Source organism: Dreissena polymorpha, chromosome 8 (assembly GCF_020536995.1).
Source record: "Dreissena polymorpha isolate Duluth1 chromosome 8, UMN_Dpol_1.0, whole genome shotgun sequence".
Taxonomy (NCBI): Eukaryota; Metazoa; Mollusca; class Bivalvia; order Myida; family Dreissenidae; genus Dreissena; species Dreissena polymorpha.
Genome location: NC_068362.1, coordinates 62,292,595 through 62,306,085, shown reverse-complemented (window position 1 = coordinate 62,306,085; position 13,491 = coordinate 62,292,595). Strand labels below are relative to the sequence as shown.

General features: G+C 32.6%; 1 protein-coding gene across 1 annotated transcript in view; it reads right to left on the bottom strand.

Moving 5' to 3' along the window:
- Nucleotides 1-13,491, bottom strand: part of LOC127843163 (uncharacterized) — a 99,249-nt gene that overhangs the window by 70,016 nt on the left and 15,742 nt on the right. Inside the window, exon 3 of the mRNA XM_052373022.1 lies at nucleotides 7,905-8,096. Coding sequence (XP_052228982.1) covers nucleotides 7,905-8,096 — 192 coding nt within the window. The remainder of the gene's footprint in view (nucleotides 1-7,904; nucleotides 8,097-13,491) is intronic.

Sequence of the window (13,491 nt, the reverse complement as noted above, 5' to 3'; positions counted from 1 at the left end):
CGCCTCAGACATGCGAGAGCGCCACGATGAGTGAAGAGTATGTGTATGAGAGTTTGTTTACAGGTCCTACTGGCCTCTTCACGAGATTTGTGTAGCCCGACCTGAATGATGAATGAAATGGATGTAGTAACAGTTATATGAACACGATATATCCGTACCAATATCCATGTGAGCATATACTAATAATAATTAATTTTTTAATCGCCATAAGCTTGAAAATAAACGTAAATAGATACAACAAAGACCAATTCGGAGACTTTAAAAAATTTAAATTACCTCCCCTGCAATAGAAAATATATATGGAGACTCGCATTCTATGGAATATCAAAATCTCAATATATCTTTCTCCGAAATTTTTTCTGGTAAAAATCATCTTAAATTTAGCTGTATATTCGTATGTAATTAATTAAACAAGAGTTATAAAAAGGCATTGCAAAAAATATCGCGTTTTACATGAATAAGTTACCTCCCTTAAGCCTATCGGAATATCAAAAATACGTATATAAACAAAACGCGTTCCTTGCATAAGTGATAATAAAGCCCGTGCCACTCGTCCTCCAAATACTTACTAAATATAGTACAACGTTTCTACAATCATTGCGACTAACTCATACCTCAGTAAATAAGTAACCAGGATAAATATACGTTTAGGTAATTAAGATATAAAACATACATATACAAATTTACATGTTCCCTGTCTGCCGAACCCGATCCATGGACTATAGCCACAAGAGGTTTCTATGTACCTATGTAGCCGGATTGCGCCCTCAGAGCGCCCAACACCGACACAGATCACGCTACTCTCCGGTCAAACACAATACTGCATAGGACTGCTGCCTTTGTCACCATATTATCAGAATCATTAACGTGCAAAATGGAAACTTTCAACTGTCCTTTCACTTCATACATAAGCCATTGCCGATCTTCAATGATCGCTTATTTCCGAGAGATGCATTTTATTTTTTTCAAACTTCGAATTTTGATATATGTTTAACTTATTCATTTAGATTACATTATTTTCACTATAAATATTGACTTTGATCCAATTATCATCTGAAAAATACGATTTCGCGATTTCTTCAAAGATCGAGCGAGCCTTTTTACCTGTTTACTTATATATATCTAATTTAAGGTTACACAGATGTAAAGTTGTCGTGGCCGAGTGGGTAAGGCGATGAAATTGAAATCTTTTGGGATTTTCCCGCGCAGGTTCGATTCCTGCCGACATCGCATACTTTTTGCGACGCGTTTTATTTCTTTTCTAACGTAATTTGATTTAATATAGCACATAAGCTATGTTTATTGTTAAATATGTTGAAAATTGTATGCACATCCTTCAATTTTAAAATAAAAACAACGTTATGGCTAAATTGATTAATTTACTGCTGAAAATACGAATGATGCATGTTGCATTTTTATTTTTATTTCAAAAAGTAAACGGTAAATCTGTCTATTTTTTGGTATTTTTGCTGTATATAGTGTTTCTATAAAAACTTAATTTAAAATATAACTTAAATGATACTATTTTGAATTTTATGACACTTTGTTTTTAACCGACCCAATTTTTACTTGGCTGAAATCACTTACATTTCATGGCGCTATTCCATAGATTAAAATTTGTAAAAAATAAATGTCTGTAAAAGAATACTTATTTCATCTTGTTTAAACTTTAAACACCTTTACTGCATCTGTACACACCAACTGCATGCCCATATTTGGAAATATGAATGAATTATGGAACTTTTATATACCCCAGGGGTGAAAATAAACTGGACAAAAGCCGAGCGTGAGGGTGGTTTAGAAAAAATCGGTTTATTTTTTTTAAGCATGGAAAGCTACCTACAAATTTGCATGTAGTTTAGTGAAATGATGCTGATTAGGAAAATAATTAATTAAATTATATTTGGATATGTGCCCATTAGAGGTGCGCAAGCTTAAAAAGGTAGAATTACCGAAATTCCCGTTCTTACACGTTGTAGCATGGATCGGGTATTGAACACGATACACGTGTGTATTAGCACCCTACTGTAGTCCCGGCGGGGATATCAACTGCACCAATACACCGGTAAGCAACCAGGGGAATATCATATGAAAAAAGAACTATCATGCATGTTTGATTTGTTAAAGTGTGTCACAAAATTTCCCTAACTGCCGATGTCGGCTATAATTTCGGTATAAACATGCACAGAAATTAACATATATATAATGTTAATGCCGATATGTTATTGGACATTTTGTATGTCAAATGTTCATTATTTGTATTAAAATTAAGACGATTGTATTGAACACGATACACGTGTGAATTAGCACCCTACTGTAGTCCCGGCGGGGTTATCAACTGCACCAATACACCGGTAAGCAACCAGGGGAATATCATATGAAAAAAGAACTATCATGCATGTTTGATGTGTTAAAGTGTGTCACTAAATTTCCCTAACTGCCGATGTCGGCTATAATTTCGGTATAAACATGCACAGAAATTAACATATATATAATGTTATTGCCGGTATGTTATTGGACATTTTGTATGTCAAATGTTCATTATTTGTATTAAAATTAAGACGATGCTTATTTGCCAGAAAGCGTTTATTTCAAATTCAAAACAAGCAATAATCATACATAATACCAAAATATAAAACTAACAAAATGACAACACTCTCGCTTAACGCAACGTTCAGAAGCACGCGCACTTAACAAAATTATTGCAACTAATGCAAGCTGTAATTAATATGTGACTACTTGCTATACAACCAGTATCATGCGAAAATTGATCTTATTTAATTGTGGTTCCCTCTTTGAATTTATGTTGCCTGTCGACTTTTAGAATAATGTGTCAGTAAGAAATGTATTGCTTGCTCTACAACCAGCATCATGCGAAAATGGATCTTATTTAATTGTAAATCCCTCTTTGAACTTAAGTTGTCAGTCGACTTTTAGAATAATGTGTCAGTAATAAATGTTTTTCTTCAGTTTCACATGTTTTTTTAAGAAAATTTAGTGAAAGATGCAAATGTGTCTTATTTATTTTTTTCTGTGTCTTCAATGTATCTTATTTATATGTGACTGCGTGCTTATTTTTTTTTAAAGAAATGAAAGATGCAAATGTGTCTTATTTTAATTTTATCCATGTCTTAAATGTGGCTTATTTATATAAGATAAAATGATATACTGCCAGTGTCATGCAAAAAAGGATCTAATTTCTTAATATCCACATTCACGCTTTGTTCTTTATTAGCACCGTCTTTAATTAGGCTATCTATTTAAAGTACAGATTACTGTGAACTTAATAATTGTGCAACGGTGATGTTGATCCATTATCGTTGTTAATTTAAAATGTAGACAACAAGTTAGCAATTAATGAAATCAGTTATTATGGAAGTAAATCTAATTTTTTCTGTACAGTAGCCAGGTGGATGTGTATTGAGCGGATAAGATAGGGATCACCACAACAAGTTTCTAATACACAGTATAGACTTCCCCTATTATTATTAATTACCTGATTGGAATAAATAAAGTGTTAAAGATCATTTCATGAGAAAAGCAGGATTTCTGACATAATTTCAATCGTTTTGCTTTTATACACATTTTCATGGAACAATGAATATATTGGCGCGATGGAACACAATTTATAAATCAAGCTGACAGTATAGTATCATTTTTTAATTATGTGTAATTTAATTCGCATCTCTCCCTTAACTCGTTCAATGACACGTGAACTTATATCAATTATAAAACATCACGTGCATCATTAAATATTTTTTTTTAATTATGAAAACATATATGTTCTACATGGTTTTGTTTAGTTTTTTTTCTCAACCAGAGAGACATTATAAAACATTGTTATATATAAAGCGCTTTACTTTTCTACATTACATAAAGATATATCGATTTTTTTGTTAAGTGTACGTGCTTGACATATTTATAAAAAGGCAGTGTTTATTTTTGTAATAAAATCGAAAATTGACATTTAATTTGATGCAATCCACATTGTTTAGCGGCCAAGCGCAGTATTCCGCTCTCGGCGGCCGATGGTGTATTGCAATATATACAATGAAAAGCTGGGTTTCTGACATAATTTCAATCGTTTTGTTGACGCGGAAGTGCTTTTTGGTGGCCAAAAATACCATTGTTCCCTTTATTTAAACCTAAATCAGTATTTTTTTACACTTGAAGGTTTGTACAGCGGGGATTTCGGTACCGGCGCGGGTTTATGTGCTTGTTAAGAATTACCGAAATCCCCGCTAAGAGGCAACATATTATCCTGATTTATGCTTTGATTAAACATTGATAACTAAATTGCAAAAGTGTATAGCATATTGTAAATAAGGTAGTACGATATCATTTGTTTCATCAGATTTGTTTGGAAAATACTTTCTGAAGACTTATTATTACTATGTCATGTTATATTTACATATTCTTTTGTGTAACCAATGTTTTAAATGTACATTTTCCCTCTTTTACATTCGTTTACACATTTTTCACATTAATAAACTATTTAATAATGGAAAAAATATTCTGATAAGAGTGTTTAAATGATTAACACTAATATGATTGTGTACAAATCAACATTAATGCAAAGCCAAAACCCAAACATAATGACATATAGACCCTTTAAGGCGTAATATGGGGGATTGGCGTAAACATGGGTGATTTCGGCTCTGGGCGTACGAATGTAGCAGTACCGAAATCCCCGCTAATTATTTTCCAAAAGAAGTAACCGAATGGGAGATAATACATGTCACTGGTTGCTAATGAAAAAAAACACTATAATAATTTTGTTGACACTTGAAGGTTTGTACAGCAGGATTTCGGTACCGGCGCGCGTTTAAGTTCTAGTGTAGAATTACCGAAATCCCCACTGAGAGGCAACTTAATGCTGTCAAGAGTGCTTAATAATTAAATTAATATCATTTTTTTGCACCTTAACATTCATGTGAAGTCAAAAGCCATTCATACCGATGACCTATTGACCCTTTAAGGCGTAAATATGGGGATTTCGGTACTAAATTTTAACACAATATATGTAGGGAAACTCATATGATTCGCGTAATGTGAAAATGATTATTATGCTATAATTCGACCACGAAACTTGACGTGACTTAATACCGGACATTATGGAATGGAGCTACGCTTGCCGTATTTGACATAAGACCCATTTTCACAAATTATCTTATCAATGCTTATATGAATTTGATTGCTATAATCTAATGCGTATTCGACACGGAATTATTGTCAAGGTTTTTCATTTTGTCAATATTTATCATAGCAGGGGACATTGCTGACATCAATATGGATACTGTTTTCATTTTTTTTGTCGAGAAATGATATGACTTATTATCAAGATTATTTTATAGTACGGTAGCGTTCTCTTCACAAGTGAGATTTATTTGTACTGGTAAATTGCTCTTATACTCACCATTCGGACACGACGATCGGCTCGAATAAAAATGTTAGTCGCTTAAAAGTACAAATTCATCATATTGAGCACGATTATTATTATTATTATTATTATTATTATTTTATTATTATTATTATCATTATTATTATTATTATTATTATTATTATTATTATTATTATTATTATTATTATTATTATTATTATTATAATTATTATTATTATATAGCTTTTAGAAACTTATACCTTAAAAAAAATCCCATTGGAAAAAAAATCCCATGGGAAAAAAAATCCCATGGGACAAAAAAATCCCATGGGAAAAAAATCCCATGGGATTTTTTTATTATTTTAAAACACGATATAACGCGTTGAAATCGCGAGAAATGCTCATCATTTGTTAAAATGTAGTGTTTCTGAAGGTTACATGAATAAATCTCTAAAAATCAGAAAAAAATCCCATGGGATTTTTTTTTCCCATAAAAAAATGGGATTTTTTTTCTATCAAAGTAAATTGAACGAAAATAAGCACAAATGCTTTAACAATGCTATAAATCGATAACTAAGCACAAACGAACGTGTTTTATGTTTTTGAAATTCCCATGGGATTTTTTCTCCCATAAAAAAAGCTGGAGAAAAATCCCATGGGAGAAACCAAAATTCCCATGGGATAATGAAAAATCCCATGGGATATTACAAAAATCCCATGGGAACCCCAACTTTGCAAATAAAATTCATAGTGAAGAAAACGCATTTAACAAGCAAAAATAACCAATTATTAATCACAAGTTAGACTTTTATCTTATATTTTATCACAAATAAGCAAACCTTCAAGAATAAGGGTACTTAAGTTTGCGAAATTTCGGTTTCGCAAAGTTTTTCCGGTGGCCGTTATATGACTATTTAAAAAAGGTTATAATAATAAAATCAAAATGTACCTATTTCAAACAAGCCTAAATTGAAGACTGCTTAATGTATAAAAATGACCGCCATAAACCATGGCTTCAAAACCACTCATAAGTTAATATGTGTGCTTTATTTGACATAGGATCTAACAACACCTACTTCAATCGTTTGATCTCCAAAAGCAATTATGATAAGTGGATTGGCCAAACCATATTTGATAATTGTTTGTTGAAGCACTTATATCATTTTTGATAATCGATTTCAAATAGATTGTCATCCTTTATTCATTATGTTCATTTGTTTCGCGATTTCATTGTATCGTTTTTGTTCTGCTATTTGCATTATTGACGCTGTCTGACTGATTTCCTTAAAACATGATAACATAACGTCCTTTTAATTAAATTACCTGATTGCCTGATATTTATAATAAGCTTTGGAACAGAAACATATGTAAGTATTTTCGGCATAGCTGTTTGATGTCTGAAATAAAACGGAAACAGATAATTTCATACCCATGGCATTAACAAATATTATTATTTGTTTCATCTACGTTATGCTTGTTTGCATAAAAGGAATATAATTTTCAACAAATTAATAGCCGCCATGCAAATTATTTGTGCTTAGTCCTAATAATTCATTTTTGATTGCACAAGTGGCCACTTTATTTGTTTAACTCGCATGAATTTTATTTATTTAAGGATTTTTTGCCCAGTACCAAAGCGACCTTTGTTCATTATGGTCTTTCATTGAATGGGTGTTGATTGTTCAAGTGCTCCAATTCCATTGTAAGTTACTTATAAAGATTATTTGATGTAACAACATAACAAACAAAGTGAGGGAAATTTGTTTTTCAATTTGAAGGTATATACTTAAGTCGTGTTTCAATTTCCATACTTAATAGATTGAATTAAACAACTGTCTTCCAAATGAGCTATTTCGAAGTAGTCAATATGCACAGAACAGCCCTACCATATGAAATAAAACAAATAAATTGCTGTCGTTATAATAATAGAAATGTTTAACTACAGAGTTTTCAAGGGGACCCTTATGAAGTAAACATGTCTTTGTACTACTACGAGTTATCAAATTTTCAGTTGCAAATGCATTTGAAGTCTATAAGGCAAAAGTCGCTTAACAAATTGCATCAAGATTTCTGATCCATCGCATTCAATATTTACTTCACTAGCGCTGTACGATATAAGTGTGACAAATAAGTGGACGCAACCTACAGTAACAGATCGTGTGGCACCACGGATTGCATTTTTTCTTATCATAACGTTTAATCCTTAGTTCATATATCACTTATTGGCCGTGTTGATAAATGAGGCTCGATCTGAGAAACCTTGGCTTCATGAATATGTGTAAAGTGTTGTGACAGATTATTCTGTGCAGTCCGCAAAGGCTAATCGGGGACGACACTTTTCGCCTAATCTGGAATTTCGTATACAAAAGACTTTACTTAAACGAACAATTCCGTTAAAGTGGAAAAAGTGATCCCTGATATGCTGTTGCGGACTTCACAGGCTTAAATGGGACGACACTTTACGATCATGCAGAACGAGGCTCGATATGTTCCACGAACAAACAGCTCCTACTCTGACACTTACATCAGATTGTATCTTGTCCACCCACATCATGGTTGGTTCGTCATCCATGTACCGCTGGATGGCCGTCGTCAGGAGCTTCTCAGGCTGCGACCTTAGGAAGTTGTCCTTCGCCTCGGGCACTGTGTAGATGATGAACACGGCTGTGGAAAGGCACACCTCGCCCAGAAGTATCAATGTGAGCACGTAGAAAAACTGCAATCAGTATAAGAGTCATGTGTCAATGTGAGCACGTAGAAAAACTGCAATAAATTTAAGGGTCATGCGTCAATGTGAGCACGAAGAAAAACTGCAATAAATGTATGGGTCATGTGTCAATGTGAGCACGTAGAGAAACTGCAAGAAACTTTACAGGCATGTGTTGAACTACAATCAATGAAAAGGATGATCCGCGGAAACTTCAATAAGTAGAACAAAAATCAAGCAAAAGCTCGATCTGGAATAATTGAAATAGATTGACAGCTTCATAAAAAACAATTGCAATCAATGAAAAGCCACATAAAGAAGCTATTCACTTAATGAAAAGCTAAATCTAGAAAAACTGCAATAAATGAAAAGCTAAAAAAACACAAAGAGAAGTTGTTAACAATAAAAAGCTGAGACGTAGAACCTTTCTTATTATTGAAAATGTCATAGGAAACAATAACAGCATTTTATAGAAAATAACATGTAAACAACTCCTACGGAAATGGAAATGTATTGCGCCAAGTATGGGACTCTTTTTAATTTTCTCCTGACTTTGTGCATTTAAAACACATTTATACTTTTTACACTATTGAATTAAAAAACAGATGTGCATATATCTGAATTGGAAATCAGATATTTATGTAATTGTATGCACTCAGACAACTTTTCTTGAATCGAAATATGTGTTTTGTCGAAATATGTCACATTGCATTTCCATATGGATATTCCGTACGATCACTATGTTTTGAAGTTGATGAGTTGCATGGAAGCTTTTGACCGCAGTATGTACTGGAAGATGTTGCAGGATACACAGCAAATAAACTTTTAATGTTGCAGACATTGTCTAAATATAGTAGTAGTGAATCCCAATTTAACAACCTCCAATGGAGAGGTGTACCGGAAGTATGCGGTGACGTTCAGGACGCGTGCATCATGCCCGCAGCCTTCCAGAAAAAAAACTTCGATACAAAAAGCTATCCTATTGAACTAAGACATTAATACATATATGTACACACCAAATTACAGATACTTCACTAGGCAAAACACTTGAAAAGTACAGACAATAATAAATGTGGCAAAAACTAAATTAACTGTAGATTACAAAATATATTGTCATCAGTGTACACTTGTCAACGAAATTCTTAAGCCAGCTCGAGTTGGTTCTTTAAAAAAAACAAGATAGTATAATATTAGGGAAAGAGTATATACAGAGTGATTGGTTATGCAGATGATTTAGTGCTGTAGAAATGTCGAAGGTTGAATGGACTTGCTCAGAGTTTAAGTGACTTCAATATTCATTAAATCAACGATATCCGCAATGGAATAAATGAAAATTTGCTTATATAATCCGCTTCGGACAATAACGTGAATTAGGCAGAAAAGTAATATTTTGGTTGTGTTGACACTAGCATACCAACAGGCGAGAGCAAAAATGACACAATCAGCTTCTATATCATACGATAGACCATATCCTCGTGGCTTTGCAACTAATTTCTTGACGAAGAGTTGCCGTCAGAAAAGAATATAGCTAATGCTTCAAATGAAAATGGGAAAGCTCCAGCATTATTGAAACGATCCCAAACCATGCCCATCATCAAGCCGTCTAGGCTTCTCGCAAAAATATGAACATCTGAGACACTTCCAATGTTAATAGCTGGAAAGTAATTGACTTTCGCTTAGGATATCACCTCGCGTTGAATAATCCACACGAACAAAAATCAGTCGACGCAAAGAAAATTCCATTCCACAGAAAATAACATATATCAAAGCTTAAATAAAAATTATAAAATAGTCAAGGCTCTTAGCGTTGACAACTATGGAGGAATAGGATATAAGGCGTTTAGCACGAAATTTATGGAATGCCCTCAACGAAAATGTCCGAAAAATCTGAAACATTCAAAAAGTTTCTCAGGACACATTCGTTTATAAAGCTTTAGAAGCACGATATTATAGCTGGTTAGATCTGTGAATTGCATTTTGTTTACATGGATAAAATTTAAAACAAATAATGTATATAATCATTAATGTTCATATATGTGAAGACATTATTAGTAAACATGTTTATTTTTCTGGCCATTGACGCTATTTTAAGGTCTATAAGATTCACTAAGTATACATGTTTCATTATTATTGTTGTGTTTAACTTTATTCATATATTATATTAACTTTTGTGATATATATTTTTAATTTATGATATGGTTAGTTATAAATGAATTATTGGTCCGTGTATATACCGTCTTTTCTTTTTCGTCTCGAATTCGACACAACGAAACATGAAGATTAACGCATATTAGCTCATATTCCGATTTTCGAATAACCGAAACAAAACCTAAGTATAAAAACAAAATTAATTACTTTATATCGTTTTTCGTTGTACTCATTATAAAACAAAATACGAAATGTGTTTCCCTCTTCAAATTTCGTTTCAATCTTCATATAACGAAAATCAATGATTAAAACTTGGTCCCGTTAACCGTTCTTGGTTTGTTATTACGGTTTACAAAAAAAAACGAAAAACGAGTGGCGCTGTTCAAAGATCTATAAATAAACATTTCATTTATAGATCTTTACTCTTTGCTGCTGTCTTGGGGAGGTAACTCGTTCGTGGCTTTTGCGCGTACTTTTTTCCCTAACATAATAATAAGTCACTTATTTCGATCAGCATGGCTTCTTACGTGCATTTTTGGGTGAGGAAAAGACACGTCGTAAGGGAAGAGGACGTGGATATTTTCCGTTGTTTTTCCAAATAATGTATTTCCAAATTGAAATGATCATAATCTGACATCTAAATGTTTCCCAAAGTACCGGTATTTCATGTTGATCCAACCAAATTGATAGGGGTATAATTAGCCACTTATTACACTTCTTGTTTTTGCCCCTATACTATGCAAATTCAGTACTAAGTTTACAAAACAAACTCGTTTTAGTCCGATAATCAGAGGGAGGTCTTTACATTTTAATAGCTTTAATACCCCTTCCCCTTAGTCCCGTATTCGAATTATTATTAACTATTAGACCCGAATGATGTTTTAAGAAGCACATTAATCTGCGGCGGCTGCTAAAATGTCCCCTATGTTTTTCTTTTAATTAACATCACCTTACATAATAGAATTTTAAGCCGTATTACTACTGCCAATATTGAAAGAAAGAACAGGACAAAAGGAGAATAAATAATATATTGTTTGAATCTTATGAAATGGTTAAGTGCAAGGTGTCTAATATATAATTTCCAATTCGTTCCAGAAAGAACAAATACATGTTACATTTCACAACTGAACGTTGATGTGTCTAGTGATTTTAGCTCTAAAAGAGTTATAACCAAACACCTTATATGAATCCGTTTTGCGCTTGAAATAATTATATATAATATTACTAAAAATATTAATAAATGTGCCTATTTATATATGTATAACTAATTAAACAACATATTTAATGTTCGAAAAAGAGCGCTCAAGATTAAGTCAATGATATTACACAATATTTACCTTCCAATGATATTATAACGCCGTTAAAAAAAAATGACTTTAAACGTTACGTGTTATAAAGAAGTTGATACGTTACGTTTTAGACCATGGTTGTCTCTTAAAATGAAACTCGAATACCATTATAGAAAAGCTTGTATATCTGTAACTATACGTGTATGATTTGCTCAGTCAAGGATATATATGAGTCTCAGAGCTTATTTTATTGATAAGTTGTTCAAGGTGGTGGTGGTCGTGAGCAGGTTAGAGGAACGCGCCTTCAGGCTTGCGTGAGCTGTTAAAGTACCTGCAATAGTCGGAAAATGTATTATTTTATTCCATTTATACATCCAGTTCACTAAAACATTCATTCGAAAAGTGGAAAAAACGTACCAAAAAAACGTTATTCATAAAATTCATTATTTGTAACAATGTCATAGTTGTAACTTATATGGTATTTTAAATAATGGATTTTAATTAGCGTTGATTTTTCTATTATTATAATGTCATTGTCTTGTTAAGGCTTTCAAATATTTGTATAATAATTATAAGCAAATGTTATTTATCCTATAAAGGAAGCACCACAGATAAACATTCTGAAACACTTTTAAAAGAACACAGTTCGTGAACCCATTGCTTAATGCATTAAAACCTATGCTCTAAACTTTATAACACTATTTAGTGTGAAATTAAGGACCAGTGTCGCACCCTTTATTCGCCTTCTTGTTGCAAAAACTGGTTGGATGCAAGACATGCGTGGAACGAGAGTCCACCGGGACGGCACACTACGTGCCGTGACAGGGCTTCACGAGGCAATCTATGCTCTCAGGGAAATTGTTCACCATACTTATTGAATTTATATGTTACGCAATAATGTGAAGCTTTTTTCATTTGTTAAACAGATATAACTACAATGCGGAAAATAATTCAATTGTTTTAATTACTTTAAAAGAAAAGCAATACTTAAAAAAAGATATTTATTGTGCCATGATTATCAAAATGCATGTTATACATGTACTAAAATCCAATGATTTAAAACAAAAGTAGACATTTACATTTGTATTATAATGCAATGTTACTAAATCTATTTATTTTCCCATTACAGTAGCCAAAAAGAGCTGTCCCAAGACTTGACTATTCGTCTACATTTTAATATGTATTCAAAAATAATAAGATCTGGGAGAAAACTGCGCAAAAAGATCACGACTTATCTCTCCAAAACAGCGGAGCGCCCCTCATTGTTAACACACCTGTCTTACTGAACTGTGTACCAACGCGAAAGGAATTGTGGGTAGCACGTCTTTTCCGAGTGAAAAGTGAAAGCGAAAGAAGGTCAGGTAATCGTGCTTTTGATAATCGCTATTAGTCTTTTTAGAGATTAAAAATCACATTTAAACATAATTAAATAACATAACTTTTAACAACATTCCGTTTTAAACACACACTAAAAACCGATTTTTCTTTCATTATTAACAATATCATTCCTACGCAGAACTTCTTTGGCGGAAGCATAATTCCCCAAACCAGTATCTATGTATAGAATGGAGCGCCCCTCGTTTTCCGTATAACGTTTTATCAATTCAAGAACGGTAAATGGAAATAGGCACTGTGTTTCAATTTTCATATATTGATTTTTGGTATCATTAAAAAAGAAACGAAATATGAATAGGGAAATAAGATTTGTGTTTTATTTTGTTATTAGTACACCGAAAAACGATACAAAGAACTCAAATTATGTTTTTTTGTTTTTGTGTTTGTTCCAGTTAATAGAAAATCGAAAAATGAAATAATTTACGTTTATTCTTGTTTTTCGTTGTGTCGATTTTAAAACGAAAAAAGAAAAGATGGTATATACACGGACCATTATGTTATGCCTTTTTGAGAGGATAATTTTATACGAAAATATTTCTTTAGAAATTGGAAAACAAAACTGTATCCGACGA